Source organism: Budorcas taxicolor, chromosome 2, assembly GCF_023091745.1.
Source record: "Budorcas taxicolor isolate Tak-1 chromosome 2, Takin1.1, whole genome shotgun sequence".
Lineage (NCBI taxonomy): Eukaryota > Metazoa > Chordata > Mammalia > Artiodactyla > Bovidae > Budorcas > Budorcas taxicolor.
Genome location: NC_068911.1, coordinates 1,498,721 through 1,518,184, shown reverse-complemented (window position 1 = coordinate 1,518,184; position 19,464 = coordinate 1,498,721). Strand labels below are relative to the sequence as shown.

The following is a 19,464-nucleotide window of genomic DNA, read 5'->3' as shown; positions in this document are numbered from 1 at the left end:
GCAGGGCCAGGCGGGGGCGGGACCCGGGCGGGCCCGGGGGCGGGGCCTCTCCGGGGGCGGATCCTGACTGGAGGAGTGGGGCCTGGGGGGCGGGACCTGGTGGTAGGGGGCGTGGCTTATCCGGGGGCCGGGCCAGGCGGGCGGGGTCCGGCCGCGCTCCCGCCGGCTTCTTGTCCTCCCGGGGCTCCTCGGCCGCGGCTCGTCGTCCTCCCAGCGCTCGGGATCGGGGTTCTCGTCCGTCCCCCGGGCTCGGGCCGGGCCGCGGCCCCCCGGAAGCGCTGTCCGAGCTCCGGCGCCGGCCGGGCGGACACCGCCGCCCGCATGGCGGCCATCAAGGCTCTGCAGCAGTGGTGCCGGCAGCAGTGCGAGGGCTACCGAGACGTGAGCATCACCGACATGACCACGTCGTTCCGCGACGGCCTGGCCTTCTGCGCCATCCTGCACCGCCACCGGCCGGACCTCATGTGAGTGCGCCGCCGCCCGCGCGCCGCCGAGGAGACCGAGGCGGGGCTGCCCGGGCCGGGCGCGGGGCAGTGGGCTGCGGTCAGGACCCCCGGCCCGGCGGCACGCTCCGCAGGCTGCCCCCCGGCGGCCTCAGTTTGCCCGACCACCAAGTGGAGCTGGGCCGGAGCCAGGACCTCCGGCCGCCCCCGCCGGCTTAGTAAATCTGTGACTCAGGCCAGCGGCCTGGGCTCTGGCCACAGCCAGCCTTCCTGGCTGGCCTCCCTGGGAAAGGGCCGGCACAGCTGCCCTTCCGGGCCCTCTGAGACCCCCCACTGTCCTGAGACCTAGCCACCAGATCAGGGGCCCTTACTGATCGGACCGACTGCGGGGCACTGCCCCTCCCCGAGCCTGATTAGGCACCTTTAGGAATGCAGCCCAGGGTCACTGTAGGGGAGGGGCCAACAGAGCCGAAGGCTTGAGACCACCCGGGTCCAGGTCCCACTGGCTAGGCCTCAGTACCCTAGGGTGATAGGGCCAGAGACAGGAGCGTTGGGCGGTGGGGAGGTCTGGGGACTAGGTCATCTCCCCCCAGCAGCGTCTCGGAGCCGAGGCTGGGAGGTGGACCCTGCCCTGCTGCCAGGCCTTGTCCCCATTTTGGCCCTTCCATCTGTTACGCACTCGGCAAACACTCTTTGACTGGGACCCAGCTGGCTGGGACAAAGCTCTGTGCCGTGAGGCCCTGGGCCCCCGCATCGTGAGAATTCACAATGAGTAAAGTTCCCCGGGCGGGTGCCTGGGCTGGTCAGACGGAGGCTCGGGAAGGGTGTCCTCAGAAGATGCCTTCAGGGAAAGCAGGGTGTTTCAAAGTTCTCCTGAGAAGTCGTGGGTGGAGCCAGAGAGGGGTGAAGCAGGTTTTCCAGGGAGCCTGCAGGTGGGAGAGGCCCGAGGCTGCACCTCCCACAGCAAGTGCTGCCCTCCGGTCTCAAGGCCCAGGGAGGAGGCATCCTTGCTTGGGACAGAGCAGAACCAGGGTTGGCACGTGCCCCCCCCGCCCCCCGCACCCAGATGTCCGCTGTACCCCCGGGGACTGTCCCCAGGCCCTCTAGAGGGAAGCTGGTCTTAAGAGGCCCGCAAGGATTTCCTCCTGCAGCCGGGGGTTGTGAAATGCATGGGTGGAGCCCATGCTCTCTGCCCCCAGCCCCGGCCTGGGGATGCAGCGAGTGTTCCACCCTGAACACCTGAAGCTGGGCTTTGAGGGGTGGGCTGGGATCTTGGAGGCTGGGGCAGGCAGGGTCCTGGGGAAGGCTGGCTGGTGACTGAGCCCAGGAAACCTGGAAGGGTCAGCGGGAGGAGTCTGCCACTGGCAACAACACCAGCGGGTGCGGCCTCCTTCCAGCCCCGCAGCCTCAGGACACCACATGAGTGCAACTGGAAATTTGGGGCCTTTCCGAGCCCCAGGAGTACCCAACTGTTCTCAGCTGAGTTGGGGTTGGAGGCCTGTGTGTGTGTGTGCGTGTGCCACCCTTTCCCGGCATGCACTGCCCCCAGGTGAGCACAGGCGTGCACGTGTGGGTGTGTCTGTGTCCTGGCGCAAGCTGGTGTCATACAGCAGTTCCGATAACCATTATTGAGTGCCTGCTGTATACTCAGCACTGTGTACTGTGCAAGGTGGCCTTGGCCCCTGCCTCAGGCAGGGAGTGACGTAGAGACAGGCACATGGACAGAAGCTCCAGGCGGTGGTAAGGGTCGGGCAGGGCTGCTGGGGGAGGAGGCGGCCTCGCCCTGCGTGCGGGATGGCGCAGCCCCTTCCTGCTGGCTTGGTGCCCGTCACCTGCCCCCGCAGACGTCCAGCTCCAGGGGGCGGGGGTCCAGGGGGCGGGGGGCGTCCGCTTTATGCATTGCTGTGTCCCAGCGCCTGGGACAGTATCTGGCGCGTGCCGGGAGGTTAGTAGCTAACAGCACGCAGCTGGAGGTCAACAGATGTGGTTGGTGCTTGGGGCCCAGGAGGCGAGACTGTTGCTGCCTGGTGAGGGCTCTGCAGGCGCCTGGGAGGAGCAGATGAGGGCAGAGGCAGCCCGTGGCCACAGCGGCAGGGTGGAGGCACGTGGCTGCAGCCGGGGAAGGCCACAGGAGGCCAGAGGGTCGCGGGGCTTCCGCAGGGAGCTCAGCCCTGCCGGCACCTTGATGTTGGACTTCCTGTCTCCAGTGTGGAAGGGAGTGAACGTCTGTTACTCCCAGCCGCCCCGTCTGCGGATGTTTGTCATGCAGCCGCGGGCGGTGCATCAGGCTCCTGTGTGTGGCGGGGGCCTGGAAGGGACTCCACAGATACTAAGTGGTGGGATCCCATGAGCGTGGGCCCAAGTGCGTCACGGGCCTCTGTCTGTGCCCTAAGCACCCCTCTGTCACCTCTGGCTCTGGCCACGCCTCTGGCCAAGGGGGTGGCCTCCCCAAGAAGCTCCCAGTGGTGCAGGATGGGGAGGAAGCACGTGGGAACTTGGCAGGATGGCTGTCCTCCTGGTCAGACCTGGGTGAGACACCCCCTCCCCCATCCTGTGAAGACCCCCCGGCAGCAGGAAAGTGGACATCCTGTCTCGGCCTCTCCTAGCTTTGCCACCCAGAAGGCCTTCCCTGTATCTCCTCTCAGGCCTTCCTGCCGCCTGTCTGCTCCTGGCGCCCAGCAGAGGAGCGCAGCCCTGGAGGAGCGGGCGCTGAGCCCGCCAGCGAGGCTCCGGCTGCCTGCTGCTGGGTCCTCACGGCGGCTCTGCCCAGCAGGACCGGGGGTTCCCGTGTGCCCTGCGCTGGTCGCCCGCAGGCACCCTGGCAGGTGTGCAGTGTGTGCTGCGAGTGGGGAGACAGGCTCACCCTGAGGGCTGTCCCTGCCCCCAGCCTGCCTGCCGAGCCCACCCTGGAGCTGTAGGTTTCGCAGGTGGGCCCGGAGGTGCCTGCCTGCAGGGTCTGCTTCCCTAGTGACGCCACACCTGCCCAGCAGCCAGGTGAGCTCAGGAATGGCTCAAAGTAAACATGCCCGTTCCGCCTCCGGGCAGTAAACCTGTGGGGCTGGACCTGGAGGGACCAAGACTCCAGGAGGCCGGAAGGAAGGCGGGCGGGCATGGGGCCACGGCGGGAGCCTTTCCCAGAGGCAGGGCTTCCTTCTCCAGGGCCTTTCGGGCAGGTGGGCCGCTGGAGCCCCTGCCTTGTGGAGCCCTGGAGGGGTCAGGAGGCAGGGAGCAGGGCACCGTGGGGGGTGACCTGACCTTTCCCTGCAGCTCCTATCAGGCTGGGCCAGAAGCAGGGGTGGTGGTAGGGGTGCTCCCTGGCTGCTCTGGGAGACTCACCAGTCATGGGGAGTCAGGAGGCCCAGTCCCAGAGGCCCCCACTCAAGAGCTAATTACTGGGCCAGGGCGGAGGGGCCAGGCCCGGGCATGGGGTGGCCTCCCCCAACCCCGCACCCGTGCTGGCTTTGTGGTCAGCAGGAAGCCACATGGGGACCAGGCCCTGGCTGTGGCCTCAGAGCTGTAGCCCAGCCCTGTTGTCGCCTTCCGGCCGGCTCTCCACAACACCTGTGGGAAAAGGCTCGGGTCCGAACCCCCGCCCGACTCCCCTGTCAGCCGCTGCAGGAGCCCCAGGCTGACCCCTCTTGGCTGGGCCTGCTCAGGTGGGGGTCGGTCTGCTCCGGCCTGGGGGAGGCCTGCAGCCGGACGGCAAGCAGGGGGGCGTCCTGAGGCCAGGCCCACGCGTGGGGAGCCCTCCCTGCCTTGCCCCGGCTGCCTCTTCGCCCCAGCACCCTAGCTCTGCCCGCCCTCCCCCGGCCTCTTCCGGGGTGTCTGCCTTGGTGTCTCTGGCCCCAGACCAGCTCCCCCCGCCCCGCACTCCCCTCTGCCCCGTGGCCTCTCCTGTCTCCTCCCTCGGTGCTTTGGTGCCTGTGTGTCCCTCCGTCTGTGCCTCAGCCTGTCTGTCCATCTGTCCCCCTCTCTGCTCCCCTTCCCTGTGGGATTAACCCCAGGTGTGCTGGAGGCACCTGGAAAAAAGGCTCTGCTTCTGGCATTCCCCACCCCCAGCCCCAGCCCCAGAGCCCACCCCCACGCAGCTGCTTTCAGTTCCAGGAAATAAACAGTGTGAGGTCAGCCCTCCAGGAATTTGGAAGGGGGACACACTCCCAAGAGCCCCCGGGGCGTTGGAGGTCAGCAGCCCTGCTCAGCTGTGGCCGCGGGGGGCAGGGGCTGTGCGTGCCCGGGCACTGTGCCAGGCTGGGCGCCGGCCAGGGCAGAGCATGCAGACCCAGTGAGTTCATTCATTCAGCCAGCGTTGCAGCAGTGAACAGATGCCACAGGGGCCCCTCACTCAGCGAGCACCGCACAGAGGAGCTGTCAGCAGCGTTTGTGGAGCACCAGCTGTGTGCTGACCCCAGGCAGGTGCCTTGGAGCCGTAACAGAACATCCATGATTTTATCGTTACTATGGTTATTTTATTTTTGGCCACAGCAAGTGGCTTGTGGTATCTGATTTCCCCAACCAGGGATCAAACCCGTGCCCCACCCCCAGAGGGGAAGCACAGAGTCCTAAGCAGTGCGCCGATGGGAAAGTCCGGGAACATGTCTGATTTACCTGGGTGGGGGGGGTGCTCCGGGTCCCGCCCACAGGTGTGCAGGTTCTGACCCCTCGAGGCCTTGAACTGAAACACGAGCTGGTGACAGGCCTCCCTGAGTCAGACCAAGGGATCAGCCCGCAGGGCCTGCTGGGCAAGGTCCCGCAAACGGGCTGCTGAGGTACAGAAGGAAGCCGTCCCACCGGCCTGTCCAGGAGCCCCGGGCGGGTGTCTGCGAGGCTGGTTCCCTCTGGGCCTCCGCCCTAGACACGCGGATGCGGTCTGCTCTGCGAGCCTCCACTCTGGGCCTCTCTTCGTCCACGTTTCCCGTTTAGAAGGACGCCAGGCGTTTGGGGCTAGGGCCCCCGCTGACTTAGCTTGATTCTCTCTGTGAAGTCCCTGCTTCCCATCAGGGTCGTGTCCTGAGGTCGTGGGGGTTAGGGCTCCAAACAGCCCCTAGGGGGGGAATAATTCAGCCCATCCCACCGGGGATTCGCCTGCTGGGAGAAGGCTGGTGGCCTGGGGCGGGCTCTCCTTGGCGCTCTCTGAAAGGGTTTGCAAGGCCCCTCTGACTCTGGCGTTTCCACCACCCCGCTGGACCAGGGTGATGCCGGCCGAACCCCCTGCTGAGGGGGCCATGAGCTCAGGCTCCGGGAGAAGGCGCGCTCTGGATGCAGGGAACAGTGTGGGCCGAGGCCCGGAGGCAGGAGACAGGGAGTTTGGAGAGAGCCGGGTCTGGGCGGGGCATGGTCTGTGGGACTGGCCAGGGTGGTCCGGCCCAGCCAGGGAGCCTGGGAGGCAGCTTGGCTTTGGTGCTGAGGGTGGTGGCCTGGAACTTGAGTGGAAGGGTGATTCTGCACCCTCTGGCTGGCACACCTTGAGCCTGCTCAGTGGGGCTGGCCCCGAGTCGTGGGTGCCCCAACTTGCCCTGGGTTCTGAGACGCTCACTCTGGGTCTGCAGGCGGACAGGGTCCTGTGGGCAGCTGGCTGCCCCCCACCTCGCAGGGCAGAGCCGCTGCAGCCCCCCGGGTGGACCGAGGCCCACACAGGGGGCAGAGGGCTTCCTTCTGCTTGTTTGGAGACAAAACAGACCTTGTTATCCTGCCCTGTGGCACCGAGCATCTTGCTGAGGATGTGGCCAGTTTGGTCAGTGACCCAGGGCAGGTCTGGAGAAGAGATTGGGCTTTCAAAGGGGTGGCTGGGGGCAGCGGCTGGGAGGGGGACTCCTGAGCCCCCAGATGCTGAGGTCAGAAGGGCCAGCCTGGCCGGGAGCCCAGCCAGTCCTCTGGCCACGGACTGCAGGGGAGGGGAGGCCAGGCCGCCATGCCCCCCTTCCTGCCCTGCCATCATTTGTCCCCGCAGACAGGTCTGCCAGCTGCCCTATCCCCGGCACAAAGCACCTCTGTTCTCCTGGGTGGTCTCACATCTGGGACTGGTTACCTGCGAGGTGGGGGTCCAGGCAGAGACTGGAGGGTCCCGAGGAGCTGGGCAGGGCAGTGGAAGCCCGGAAGCCCGTGGCCGCCCCCCTCGACGTGTGGCCCAGGGCCGGCCTCAGTTTCCTCATCTGTGTACCAGGCCTCCCCAGGATGTCAGGGGTCAGGGGGTCAGTGCACAGTCAGGGCTGGGAGCCAGGGACTCCCTGGCCAGGTGGCTGCAGGGTCTCCTCTCTGTCTGTGACCTCCCCAGCTTCGAGGTGGCCGTGAGCAGCTATGGTCGCCCTCTTAGGTGGGGCCCCAAGAGAAGAGGGCCCTGCCCGGGTCGGGCAGCTCTAGGGTGCAGCCCTCAGCTCTCTCCTGTGCCCCGAGGCTTCCAGAGCAGTTCACCTCAAAGTGGCGAGGCTGCCGCCCAGCACGTGGACAGCCAGACAGACTCGTATGTGACCAGGCCACCCGTAGGTGTCGGGCCACCCAGCTGAGCGTCCAGGCCTGGGCCAGCTGCCTACTGGGGCCCGGCTGTGTCTTCGGCTTGGACTGTCGTCCAAGAGGTTCCGTGCGGTACTGCGCGGAGTCCTAGGCCCGGCCTGGAGCTGGCGCAATGCTTCTCCCCTTCTGGAGTGATCTCTGTGCTCCGGCCTCTCCAGGCCAGGCCTGGGGCCCCTGCACACTGGCGGCAAAGTGCGGGGTCGCGGTGGGCGTGGGGGCTCTCTGACATTCTCAGCCTGGAGGGTCTGCTCACTTAGGAGGATGGCTGGGCAACCTCAAACGCCAGGACTCTGGGGCCTCGACCCTGCTCTGGCCCTGTCGTCCTGCTGTGTGGCCTCGGGCACTTACGGAGCCTCTCTCCCACGTCCCTGTCTGTGAGCGGGGCGGTGTTTGTATGGAGCCGAGGACAGCAGCGCTCGCGGGCGGCGCTGGATTCATACAGGGAGCGAGAGGAGCCCGGAGCTGGCGCGGGGCCCGGCCTGCCCTGACCACCGGGCTGTGCGCACCTCCGTCCGTGGGGCTACTCGCTCTGGGACGCTGCCTCTTGGGAACCCCCAGCTCCCTGCCAGGGGGCCGCCCTCCCTGAGTGGGGGCCTGGCCAGGCTGATCACTCTGCCGCCTGGGGCCTGCTTCCAGCCACACCTCACGGACGGCGCGGTGATCGGGCGCGGCCTCCACAGGGCGAGAGGTCACGGTTGCAGCTGGGGGCCCGTGTGGGCCACGGAGCCCAGGTCAGTGCAGGTGCTGAACGGCCTCCCGGGCCAGAGCCCTGCCCTCCTCGCGGTCGCCATGTGACCTGCTTCCTTCCCTGCCCCCACCCCGGCCTTGGTTTCCCCTTCCCCCCAAGCCCTTCTGGCTCCTCCTTTCTTGGACCCTGAGCTACTTTGAACACCAGTGTTCTTATTTTCCAGAAACTTCGATGCTCTCAGGAAGGAAAACATTTACGAGAACAACAAGCTGGTGAGTACCCACTCATGCCTCCCCGGCCCGTGTCCCAGGGACCCTCTTGGGGCAACGTCCCCAGGGGTTGCTTCAGAGTGGCTGCTGCCCACAGGCGGTCAGGGGAAGGGCCAGCCCGTGCGGGGCGACCCCGGCTCCCAGAGCTGCCCCTGATCTTGCAGCCAGGCCCTCCCAGTCCCTCTTCCCGGACCCTCCTTCCCACCCGTGGCAGAGCAGGGGGAGTGGGTGGGACGGGGCCCCCGGGGGTCCTGGGATGGGCCTGCTCCCAGGCTAATAGCATCAACTGCTGCCTGGCCCTCCCACCACGGACCAGCCTCAGCATCTCTGCTGATCAGCGAGCTCCTGACCGCCCGCTGACGCCAGGGCACTGGCCCGTGCTCACGGCGCTCCCTTGCGGGCCCGGCCCGGGTGCAGCCGCCGCTCGGCGCGAGCAATGGGAATTTAAACGTAACTTAATCGAGATGAAATGAAATGGCATTTTCAGTTCTTTAGTGGCACTGACCACGTTTCAGACCCTCCCCAGCCACGCATGCATGGCTTGGAATGGGACACGCGCACCGTGACAGGGTGGTTAGACCACCTGACCACGGAGGGCGTGTGTGCGGGTGCCGCAGGGAACAGGTGCAGGTGCAAGGTGTGGTGAGGGGACAGGGGTGCCTCCCTGGATGAGGCCGGGACGGGGGCTGCGGAGGTGAGGCTCCGGGGCTGGAGGGCACCCTGCCTCTGGGAGACAGCAGGCGGGGTTGGCAGGGACGGAGGGGGAGGCTGGAACAGAAAGAGGAGGCTGGAACAGAGCTGGAGGGGAGGCTGGAGCAGAGGGAGGAGCCTGGAGCGGCCAGCAGCCCCGGGGTGTGGGGAGAACCTGGCTTCTTCTCTGAAGGCTGTTGTGCTGGGAGCTGCCCCTGGTGCCACAGGGTCAGTGCAGGGCAGGGGGGCAGCCGGAGGAGCCAGATCTCCCTGTGTTTTGAAGGAGTTAGAGGCGGTGGGAGGCTTCTGTATCTGGCGTGGAGGGGCCGTCACTGCTGGGGGGCTGCAGGTCTGCGGGCCCAGGAGCCTTTGGATGCACAGAGATTGGGGGAGTCATGGTAGTTTAGAGGAGGAGAGGAGTGCGGGCAGGGGAGGCCGCCCGAGGCGGGGCGGGGAGACACACAGGCCGTGGCCAGTGGGGAGCCCCTCCTGCCGGTGCCCTTCCCGCTGACCCCGGCTTTGGCTCCTAAGACACAGGTCCCAGTTGGCCTGGGGAGGGCTTCTCCCATGGAGAAAGCTGCCCCCTGACCTGTAAGGCCTGTGTCAGCCAGGGGCACACAGATTTGGGGGTGGGGGACCGTTGAGGGGCGTCCACGGTGACGGGCTGGAGTCCCTGAGGATCAGGGCCTGGACCAGCCCCCGGCTCCTTCAATCCTGTCATCGGGGTGTGATGCTCATTGTATAGACGGGTAAACTGAGGCCAGGGAGCCCACACAGGCTGAGCAGACCACAAACCAGAACCTGGCCTTTCTGGGCTCCAGGCGGCTCTGCTGCCTCGGGCCCATCCCCCTCCTCTGGGGGTAGCTGGTGGTCTGGCCAGGGAAGGGTGGGGTCTCCTGGGCCCCCTGCTGACCACCGCCCTCCCTCAGGCCTTCCGCGTGGCGGAGGAGCAGCTGGGCATCCCGGCCCTGCTGGACGCCGAGGACATGGTGGCTCTGAAGGTCCCCGACCGGCTGAGCATCCTGACCTACGTGTCCCAGTACTACAACTACTTCCAGAGGGGCGCCCCCGGTGAGCGCCCGCCCCGCCCAGGCCCCCGTGGCCCCTCCCTGTCCGCCGGCAGACGCACCCAGCTCCCCCGTGCCCCTCCGGGCCGGGGCCTGCCTGTCTGCACCCCGGGGGTCTGTGCCCACAGCTCTCGCCTCGGGCGGCATGGCCGGACCCACTAGGCTCTCAGGCCTGACACAGAGGCCCCCCGTTGGGTGCTGACAGTCAGCTGGCCCTGGCAGGGGCGGCTGGGAGCAGGCTGGGCAGGGGGTCAGCTGGCCCCGCAGGGCGTGGCTGGGAGCAGGCTGGGCAGGGGAGGGGCTGGCGGGGGAGACGCCACTCCAGCTGCTTTGTGCAGCAGCCCCCCCCCCCCGCCCCGCCCACGCCTCGCCTCACCCTGCTCAGAAATCCCCGGATCACTCTGGGCTCAGGGCCAGCCTGCCCTAGAGCCCCACTTGGTGGGGGAACAGAAAGTCCCTATTCCCTGCCCGCAGAGCAGGGCTCTCTGGGATGGGAGAAGGTGGGGGGGACGGGATTGGGGGGAGGACGGGATGGGAGAGGGGAGCGGGGGAGTCCAGGCCCTGTTTCGAGTAGAAGTGGTTGGGGCCACGCCCCCCCCCGCCCACGCCGGCTCCCACGCTGGCACTGGCACCTCCAGGTAACCCACACTGGGTGGGGAGGGGGAGGCTGGACTCTCGGAGCCAGCATGTGGGGCCTGGGCCCTGACCCCGCGTCTCATGCCAGCTGAGCGCACGGCCGGTGTCAAAAGGCCGCCGTCCGATGCCAGTGAGGAGCCGTCTGGAAAGAAGGCCCCGTCCCAACTCACACCCAGCCCGGCCCGGGGACAGCCACTGTCTCCAGTCAGCACAAACCGCACGGTCCAGCGGAGGGATGGGGGCATGGAGGGTCCCCCGCAGAAGGCTGTAAGTGCCCAGCCTCTCGCTGTGGTTCACGGGTTCTACGTCAGCTTTCCCCGAGCAGGGCTCTGGGCCCTGAGTGTGCCCAGGATGGGGAGGCCCCTCAGGACTCAGACGTGGCCCCAGCTGCCCCCTAGACTGGCCCCCCGAGCTCCTTCAATGCTGTGTGATGGTGGGGGTGTGATGCCCACCGCACAGAGGGGTACATGGAGGCCAGGGAGGCCCTGCAGGCCCGGCAGGCGGCAAGCAGCTGCTTCACCTCAGCCCCTCCCCCGCCCGGTGGGCCCGGAGGACGCGCAGTGTGTCTTTTGCTCCCAGGCCAGCCCTGCAAGATGAGGTGGACACGGGACGGGGTGTGGTGGTCACTCCAGGCTTCCCCGCCTGGGGCGCTGGAATTGGGTTGCATTTCTGCACCTTGGGGTGGGAGCAGGAGGTGTTGGAACCTGTCCTGGTCCTCGGGGGCCCCCCAACATCAGCCCCCAGCCTCCCTCCCCTTGGGCCAGGCGGGAGACCCTGAACCGAGTCCAGGCGTGAGCCTCCTCCCGGGCCTCGGTCAGTAAACTGGGATCTTCCCGCCCTCGACAGCTGGGCGGGCTGGGTGTGGGGGGTGGCGCAGGCAGCTCAGCGGCGCCCACCCCCCAGGGCCAGGCCGCGGGGGGCTCCCTCAGCAGCAGCTGCGGCATCTGCGGGCAGCACGTGCACCTCATGCAGCGCCACCTGGCGGACGGGAGGCTGTACCACCGCGGCTGCTTCAGGTGGGCGTGTGCGCATGTGTGCGCGCCCCTGTGTGCGTGCACGCGCGTGTGCGTCTGTGTGCGTGCTGCTGGGTATGGGCGCTTCCCAGGGTGTCTGCACCTCTAATGAGGGCCTTGGGCGAGACGGCCTCACAATGATTGGGGGATGGGGTGTTTGTTGAGTGACTCGCCAGCCACACGAGGGGACACGGGACGCACATGCGTGTGCTCTGGGAGGAAGGAATGAACACGCATGTGGCTGCAACCTTCCCCGCCCCCCCAGGTGTAAGCAGTGCCCCAGCACGCTGTACTCGGGGGCCTGCAGGGCCACAGGAGAGCCCGGCGTCTTCGCCTGCTCCAGCCATCACCCCGAAACCACCTCTGCCAGCCCCACGTTGCCCAGCCTGGCCTCCAAGCGGCCTGGGGCCATGTCCGGGGACTCGGAGACCCCTGGAGGCCTGAGGAAGACGCGGGAGGCGAGCGGACAGAGAGACGCGGGGCCAAAGGCCAGGCCGCCCGGCTGGGACCCCGCGGCAGGCAGCGCGTCTGCCAGAGGTTCTCCTCCAGCTTCAGCCGACCCGCCAGCCCCCGTTTCATCCCGAGTCCCCGTGGGGAGCCCAGCTGCGCCCAGGCTCATGGTGGGCCCCGCAGGGGGTGAAGCCAGAACTCATGTGACCAGCAGCTCCCTGACGGTATGGCCGTCGCCAGCAGGCAGACCCCGGCCCACCGGGACCCCGTGTGCCCCGGACCCTTGCCCAGCCACACCGCAAGGCTGGGCCACACCCCGAGTCACAGCCCCCCAGACCAAACTCAGTTCTAGGCCGGCATCTCCAGTGCCAGGAGGCACCCCGGCCTGGACCCCGTCATCCTCTAAGACCCAGCAGGCTCGGGAGCGGTTCTTCCAGACCCCCGGAGCTGCCCCCAGCCCTGGCCCGCCCGCTGCAGATGCGCCCTCCATGGACGGCCGCAGGGAGCAGGCGCTGAGCTTCCTCCGCAAGACCCTCCCGGAGCTCGGGGCGCCCGGCAGGTGGGTGCAGGAGGGGCCTGGGGCCCGGTGGGGTCGGGGCAGCTGGGGAGGCGCTCGGGGCTTCGGACCTGCCTGGCGTGTGGCACCGGGGCTGCCCATCCCTGGCCTGTTTCCCAACCGGGGGGTGTGGGGACTGAGGAGGGCCTGGTGGCCTTAGGCGGGGGCCACGGCTGGCCCTGTACAGCCAGCCATGTGTGTGCAGGGGGGCTGCCCACGCTCAGTCCACATGAAGACGCCATGCACAGATGAGGGGCCGGGGCCACGGGTGGTCTGAGCGTCAGCAGGGCTGAGCATGGCCCAGTGTCTTCAGCGCGCGGGACGTAGGCCTGCAGGGTTGTGGGTAGAGGTGGGTCTCCGTGCTCACATCCTGGGGCTGCTGGACAAGCGGGGCCCGGGTGGCTACAACTGCAGGCGTTGTTCCTTCACAGAGCTGGAGGCCCCGGGAACGAGCGCCAGAGGTGGGCAGGGCCGCACCCCAACGCAGGCTTGCGGGGGCTCTCTTGCCTCGTCCGGCTCTTGGGGGCGCCCGTGGCCCCGGCTCGTCTCTGCTGTCTTCACGGGCTCCTGTCTGTCCATCTGTCCTCTCCTCCTCTCCTTTCCCTCTTGTCTTTGACGTCAGGGCCCCCCCACCCCGTCCAGGATGAGCAAGTCGTAGCTTGATCTCACCTGCAAAGAGCCTGTTTCCAAATAAGGTCACTCCCTGAGCCCCTGGAGGGATGAGGGGGGTCCCCCTGGCACCAGTACACACTGGAGGGTCCACGCCAGGCCGGTGACAAGGCTGCAGCCACTGCGCAGAGCTGTCCCTCCCATCGGGGGCGCTCCTGGCTCGGAGCTGCTGACGCTGGCGAGTGCCAGGGCCTCCCAGGGCGGGCATGGGCAGGCAGACCCCTGCCCCTGCAGCACTGAGGGGTGTCCAGAGCTCTTGGGGGCCAAGGCCACGTGAGCGCCCCCGGGGTGCGGAGCTCTCGGGGGCCGAGGCCGCGTGAGTGCCCCCGGGGTGCTCCCTGTGGGGAGCCCAGTCTGGGGGGGCCGGGGGAGAGAACTTGTTTGCCTGAGGGGCCCGGGGCCCCACTTCCTGCGCGAGTGCGCCCCCAGGGACACAGTGGCTGTGGGCGGGCCTTGTGCATGTCACTCAGGACGGAGCGTAGACTCTGCCCTGCAGTCCGGCTGCTCCGGGTGGGCCGGAGGGCCAGGGAGGGAGGTCTGGGTGCTGCCCACGCCCTGCGTGTGGTGCCTCGGGGGGTGTTCAGTGCCAGCCGACCCCAGAGCTCATAGGAGGGAGTGCCAAGGCCAGACGCGATGCCCACACCCGCGGCGGCCCTCAGGAGGGTGGGCCTTGGGAAGCGTCTCAGGGAGATGAGGGGCTGCCTACTGCCTGGGGGTTGAGGGGGCTCCCACCCATGCTGACAACCGTGCCCCCCCACAGGGCCCCCACCGCCGCCACCCCTGCTCCCAGCTCCCATCCCAGATCTGGGGGGCCTGCAGCCAGTCCACCAGCCAGAGCATCACAGCCGGCGTCCCCACAGACCCTCAGCTCCCCTACGAGGACGGGGCCTCCCCCGGCCCCGGGTGTGGGCAGCGCCTCATGGCCATCCCAGGAGGCCAAGAAGGGCCCAGCTGCCTCCTCAGGGGCCGTCGGGGTCGGTGCTGGCTCCAGGCTGAAGCCAGAGGCCCCGCTGGCCAAGGGTAAGAGCCCCCAGTGTGGGCGGGGCACGGGCCGTGCTGTGGGGGTGGCGGGGTCCCCGGGGTCCTCGCGCCCAGCCTGCCGCCGTGTTGTGGCCGCTGTTCCCAGCCCGTGGTCCTGTTTCACAGCCCGGCTCCTGGGGCCAGTCTCGGGCTGTCACCTGCAGGCCCAGCCCCACAGCCCCGCCGCCCCGTAGTGACGGCGCCCTGCCAGGGTTCCCCTCCCGGGGGGTGTGCACCCCCGGTCCATCCCCCTCCCGGGGGGGGTGTGCACCCCCGGTCCATCCCCCTCCTGGGGGTGTGCACCCCCGGTCCGTGCATCCCTCGTCACTGCCCGGAACTGGCCTCAGGGCCTGCTGTCCGAAGGCCCTGATGCCCCCGACTGCCCTGGCCTTGTGCTCCAGGACTGCACACTCGGCTTTTTCTTGGCACTGGGGCTGCCCCTGAGGGCACCCGTGGGGTCACTGGGCGGCTCAGAGGACGCAGGATCCAAAGCATTCTTCCCACTCTTTCGTGGCTGAGTTCCCGGCCGGAAGGCCACTCTGCCCGGAGCCAAGGAGGCCTGCAGTCACCCCACACCCGCACGGAGTCCCCGGGGCTCACGCACCCTGTTTGGCAGCAGGAGAGGCGGGCGGGGACCCCCCAGGCACACAGCACAGGGGGGCGTCCTTCCCAGGAGCTCCCACAGGGAGCGCCCCTTCCCAGGGGCCAGGCTGGCTGTGGGAGCGCCCGAAGTGGGGGTGGTGGGAGGAGCAGGAAGGGCGGCCTTTCCCAGCAGACCGCTTGCTCCCACCCAGGCCCGGGCACCAGCCCCCAGGCTAGCCCGGAGGACCAGCCGGCGGGGTGGAGGGCCCGCCTGAAGCCCGTGGAGAAGAGCCCCGCGGACAGGTGCGTGCGGCGGGCCCCCGGGGCGCCGAGCCTCCCCCGCCTGCGGCCAGGGTGGGCACCGGGCAGGCACCCAGCAGGCGCTTCTCAGGCTGGCCACATGGCGGCCCGTGCAGGTCAGCTGTGGAAGCAGGAGCCTGCCGGGACAGGCCATGTGCCCTCGGGCCACTGGACTCGGGGGGTCAGGCAGCTCCAGGGAGGGCCCACCACGACCGTGGGATCCTCACTGAACCAGCCTGGAGGCCCCGGGGAATGAGAGCACCCAAGGTGCGTCCCCCCAGGGCTGACCTGGGACCCCCACTCACTGCAGGCTTGGCAGAGAGAGGGGCGGGGAGGGAGAGGGCCGCTGCAGGTCCGCGGTGCGGGGCGGCCTCCCTGTGAGCCGCAGGGGACCCGTCCTCATGCACGCTCCGGGCACCTGAGCACACGCTTGCACCTGAGCACCCGTGTCTGTGCTCCAGGTGAGACCGTCAGGGCCGAGAGCGGCACGCGTACCCCAGGCTGGTCGGCACAGGGTGCGGGGAGGCCTGTCTCCCTCCGCTGACCTCCTGCCTCTCTGCCCAGGGTCCTGGAGCCAAAGGAACCTCAGGTCCTGGGAGAGCTGAGGGCAGGTGACACAGCTGGGAAGGCATCCGGGAGCTCCAAGGGGGGCATCCAGATCACGCTGACCTCTGTGCGGGTGGACAGGATGCCGGGCGCAGCCGGCCCCGGGGCCAGCCTCCCAGGTACTGCCGGCCAGAGGCCCTCAACCCTCCTCCGCAGGCAGCCCTGGTTTAGCGGGCCCTTTCCTCAGGGGCAGAGCAGCCGGTGGTCCAGGCGGGCGGGCATGCGTGTGTGAGGCGTGACTGCGCGTGTCTGCGCGTGTCTGCTCCCAGCCACGTTCTGCCGCCCCAGGCAGGTCCCCTGTGCCCTCAAGGGCCAGCCTTCTGTCCCCTTCCCCTCCTGTGGACGTGGCCAGCCGGGCAGACGTGGATCGTGGCCTGACACCCGTGTGGGCGCCCCTCCACGGGGGCCCAGCTCAGGAAGGCAGGAGGGGGAGGGCCTGGGGCTACTGGCCTGACGCTTGGCTCGTCCCCACCGCGGGCAGCCGCGTCTGCGTCCGCATCCCCTCTCAGGAAGCTGGCCGTCCCAGCCAGCCTGGATGTTTCTGGTGACTGGCTGCAGCTTGAACCGTCAAGGAAGGAAGGCCCTGCCCAGAACCAGAAGGAGGAGGAGAAAGGTCCTCCGCAAGGCAAACCAGGTGAGTCCAGGGCATACCACGTTCCTGCTTGGGGCCCTTTGGAGAACATGCCCCCTGGGGCTTTGGAGGATGTGTAAGAGCTCATGAAGCCTAGAATGGAGGAAGACAAGCCTCCAGTGCCAGCGGAGGCGAGCACAGCTGGACGTGCCCGGGCTCTGTGTGTCTGAGGTGGGGCTGGAGGTCTGGAGGGTCTCCCACGTGAAGGGACAGCAGGACGGGATCGAGGCCCCGCCTGCCTCCTGGAGGCTGAGTCACCCTGGCAGCCACTGGGCCTCTGCTCCCGGTGTCTTGTGGGAAGGGTGGCTGGGGTGCTGCAGGGCGTCCTTGCTGCCGACCTGGAGGAGGGCAGGGCCCGGATGAGCACGGGGTCTCCTGGGATGTGTCTGCCAGCTCTCGCTCTTCGGGCACCAGCAGGGGCTGCTGGGCATGGCAGGCATACCAGGCTGCCAGGGTGTCCCGGGGGGCAGGGCTGGGTGGCCCCCACTGCAGACTGCGTCTGGGTCACGCTGGGCCTGATGCCTGAAGAGGCTTGTGCTGCCCCTTCCCCAGGGAGGCCGCCAGGCCCCGCCGGTGTAGCCGCTCTGCCTGCCAGGTCGGCAACCTCCCCAGTCACGGTGAGTGGGCTGGGGTAGGGGTGGGTGAGAAGCTCAGCCCCGGGGCCCGCGGCCGCCCCCGCCTCTCACCACCCACCCATCCCCAGTTACATCCCGACTACATGCCGCCCGAGATCCAGCGGCAAGTGCAGGACATTGAGAGGCAGCTGGACGCCCTGGAGCTCCGGGGCGTGGAGCTGGAGAAGCGTCTGCGAGCGGCCGAGGGGGGTGAGCGCCCCCCACACCCCGCGTCGGGCCCCCTTCTCCCTCGCCACCCAGCACCCTGACCTGGCCTTGACCAGCGTGGCCCTGGGCCCCTTGGCCCGCCCACGCCCAGCCCACTCCTCTCCGTAGATGACTCGGAGGATGCCCTCATGGTGGACTGGTTCCGGCTCGTCCACGAAAAGCAGCTGCTGTTGAGGCTGGAGTCGGAACTGATGTACAAGTGAGTGTCTGGCCGTGGCCCCCTGGAGGGGCCTTCTCCGTGCACGTACATGGGCGTCCACACAGGTGTGCTCATGGGTGTGCTCACAGGTGTGCTCGTGGGTGTGCTCACAGTTGTGCTTGTGGGTGTGCTCACGTGTGCTTGCGGGCATGCTCGTGGGCGTGCTCGCAGGTGGCTGGCTCACAGCCACGCCCCCTCTGCAGGGCCAGGGACCAGCGCCTGGAGGAGCGGCAGCTGGACCTCGAGGGGGAGCTGCGCCGGCTGATGGCCAAGCCGGGTGCGTCCAGCCAGTGGCGCGGGGCGGGGCTGCGGGGCTCAGGGGCGGGCTTCCCCGGGCCCCCGGCTGGCTGCCTGGCTGAGACCCTCAGCCTCTCTGTGCTTGGGTTTCATTCCTGGAAAGTGGGGGCGATTCTAGCACCCTCTCCTCCAGTGGTGGTGAGGGTTGTGCAGGGCGTGCCGGGAGCAGCTGACGAATCTGTTGGCGTCGTGGTTCCCGCGGCTGAGTGCTGGGCTGGGGCTCGGGTCCTGGCAGGCCCGCCCCCACCTTGCCGTAGTGCCACGAGCCCGCCGTGTCTGGGACAGGCGGGCGGGCGGTGTTGTGTGCGTGGCTGACAGCCGGGAGGGGCCTGTATCGCCCGCCTCCCGTTCAGGCGCTGTTCACTCACGCCCCGGGGACCCCCTTCTCCGCCGGGGGAGGGGCCTTACCCTTGGGGAATGGGGACACCGCGTCCCTGAGCAGGGTGGGGACAACAGGGCTCTGCTGATGCCAGCTGTCTCCGCAGAGGGTCTGAAGTCCCCCCAGGACCGGCAGCGGGAGCAGGATCTGCTGGACCAGTACGTGGACACGGTCAACAACCGCAGCGACATCATCGACTTCCTGGATGAGGACCGGCTTAGGTGAGGGGCCAGGGGGGTCCAGGTGAGGGGGTCCGGGGGGCGGTGTTCCAGGTGTAGGGGGTCCGGGTGAGGGGGGCTCAGGACCTCCCCTTCCGATCAGCCGGAGGAGACCCACCCTGTGCATTTCGCAGGTGGGGCCCGAGGCGGAGGGTGGGCCCTGCCAGGCAGCCCGGCTCCCAGGGTCTCCCCTAGGGAAGCCCCTGGGGCACCCCGGCCCTTCCGGTCCCGGGTCACTGTCCCGGGTCCTGCCGGGCCGAGAGGCGGGGACTTGCGCAGGGCAGGAGGGGGTGGTTCCGTGGTGTGGCCCGCGGGCAGGCGGTGTGAGGTCGGGCGGTGTGAGGGCGCCGCACCCCCGCCGCCGCGTGCCCTCACGGCTGCTCCGTTTCAGGGAGCAGGAGGAGGACGAGGTGCTGCGGAGCATGATCCAGAAGCTGGGTGACCGGGGGCTCCGGCGCAGGGGGCGGGGCCTGGGCCTGGGGGCGGGGCGGGGCGGGGGGCGGGGGCGGGGCCTGGGGCGGGGGCGGGGGCGGGGCCCGGGGCGGGGCGGGGCCCGGGGCGGGGGCGGGGCCCGGGGCGGGGGCGGGGCCCGGGGCGGGGGCGGGGCCCGGGGCGGGGGCGGGGCCCGGGGCGGGGGCGGGGCCCGGGGCGGGGGCGGGGCCCGGGGCGGGGGCGGGGGCGGGGCCCGGGGCGGGCCGGCCTGCAGCGCTGCAGAGGCGTGGGGTCAGGAAGGCTCACCGTGAGGGAGTGAGTACCCCGGGCTTGAGGGGCCCCATGGTCGGGGCGAGGGGAGGCCTCGTCCCCCAGACGCGCCCAGCCCGGCGGGTGCTCTCCAGGCAGGCGGTCGGCGCGACCCCTGAGGAGGGCGGCGGGTGGGCTCTGCTGGGGCCCCGCGGGTGGGAGGCCGTGGGGAGCCGGCCTCCAGGTGGCGAGCGAGGCCCCTGTGTCCGCCCCCAGACCTGCAGAGGAGCGGCGAGGAGCAGAGGAAGAAGCCCCGGTTCCGCTTGTCCAGCATCTGGTCCCCCAAGAGCCGGAGCAGGACCCCCGAGTAGCCGCCTGGCGGCGCTGCAGAACCCTCGTCTGCGGGCGGGGTGGGACCCACGCTGCCCCACTGCGGGGTCGGGGCGCCTCAATAAAGAAACTGACGCGTGGCCTGGGCTCCGTGTCCCGTCCGGCCCCGAGCTCCTGGCAGCCCAGAGGTCTCAGCCACCCTCCGCCTCTGCCGCCGTGTGGACAGGCCTGTGGCCCCGGGCGCTTGCAGCCTCTCAGGCCCTGCTGGCTGCTTCCTGGCCTGGCCGCGCGGACAGGCTAGATGTGAGCCTTCAGGAGCCAGGGCAGGGCGGGATCTCTGCAAACCGCCACCAGGTGCTGGCCCCCACCCCCCTCGTGGGGGTCCCTGTCT

The 19,464-nt window shown here is 69.2% G+C and overlaps 1 protein-coding gene across 1 annotated transcript; it reads left to right on the top strand.

Annotated features, from left to right (window-relative positions):
- The first annotated feature begins 321 nt into the window (after nucleotides 1-321).
- On the top strand, nucleotides 322-19,147 carry MICALL2 (MICAL like 2). The gene is made up of 18 exons (XM_052635539.1): nucleotides 322-464; nucleotides 7,862-7,910; nucleotides 9,527-9,668; nucleotides 10,389-10,567; nucleotides 11,204-11,316; nucleotides 11,579-12,322; nucleotides 12,751-12,780; nucleotides 13,749-14,008; nucleotides 14,803-14,893; nucleotides 15,455-15,615; nucleotides 15,978-16,130; nucleotides 16,680-16,744; nucleotides 16,831-16,951; nucleotides 17,078-17,168; nucleotides 17,372-17,445; nucleotides 17,951-18,065; nucleotides 18,454-18,500; nucleotides 19,020-19,147. Exons 1-18 carry the CDS (start codon nucleotides 322-324, stop codon nucleotides 19,112-19,114), a joined length of 2,673 nt encoding a protein of 890 aa, XP_052491499.1. The 3' UTR covers nucleotides 19,115-19,147.
- Nucleotides 19,148-19,464: the final 317 nt, after the last annotated feature.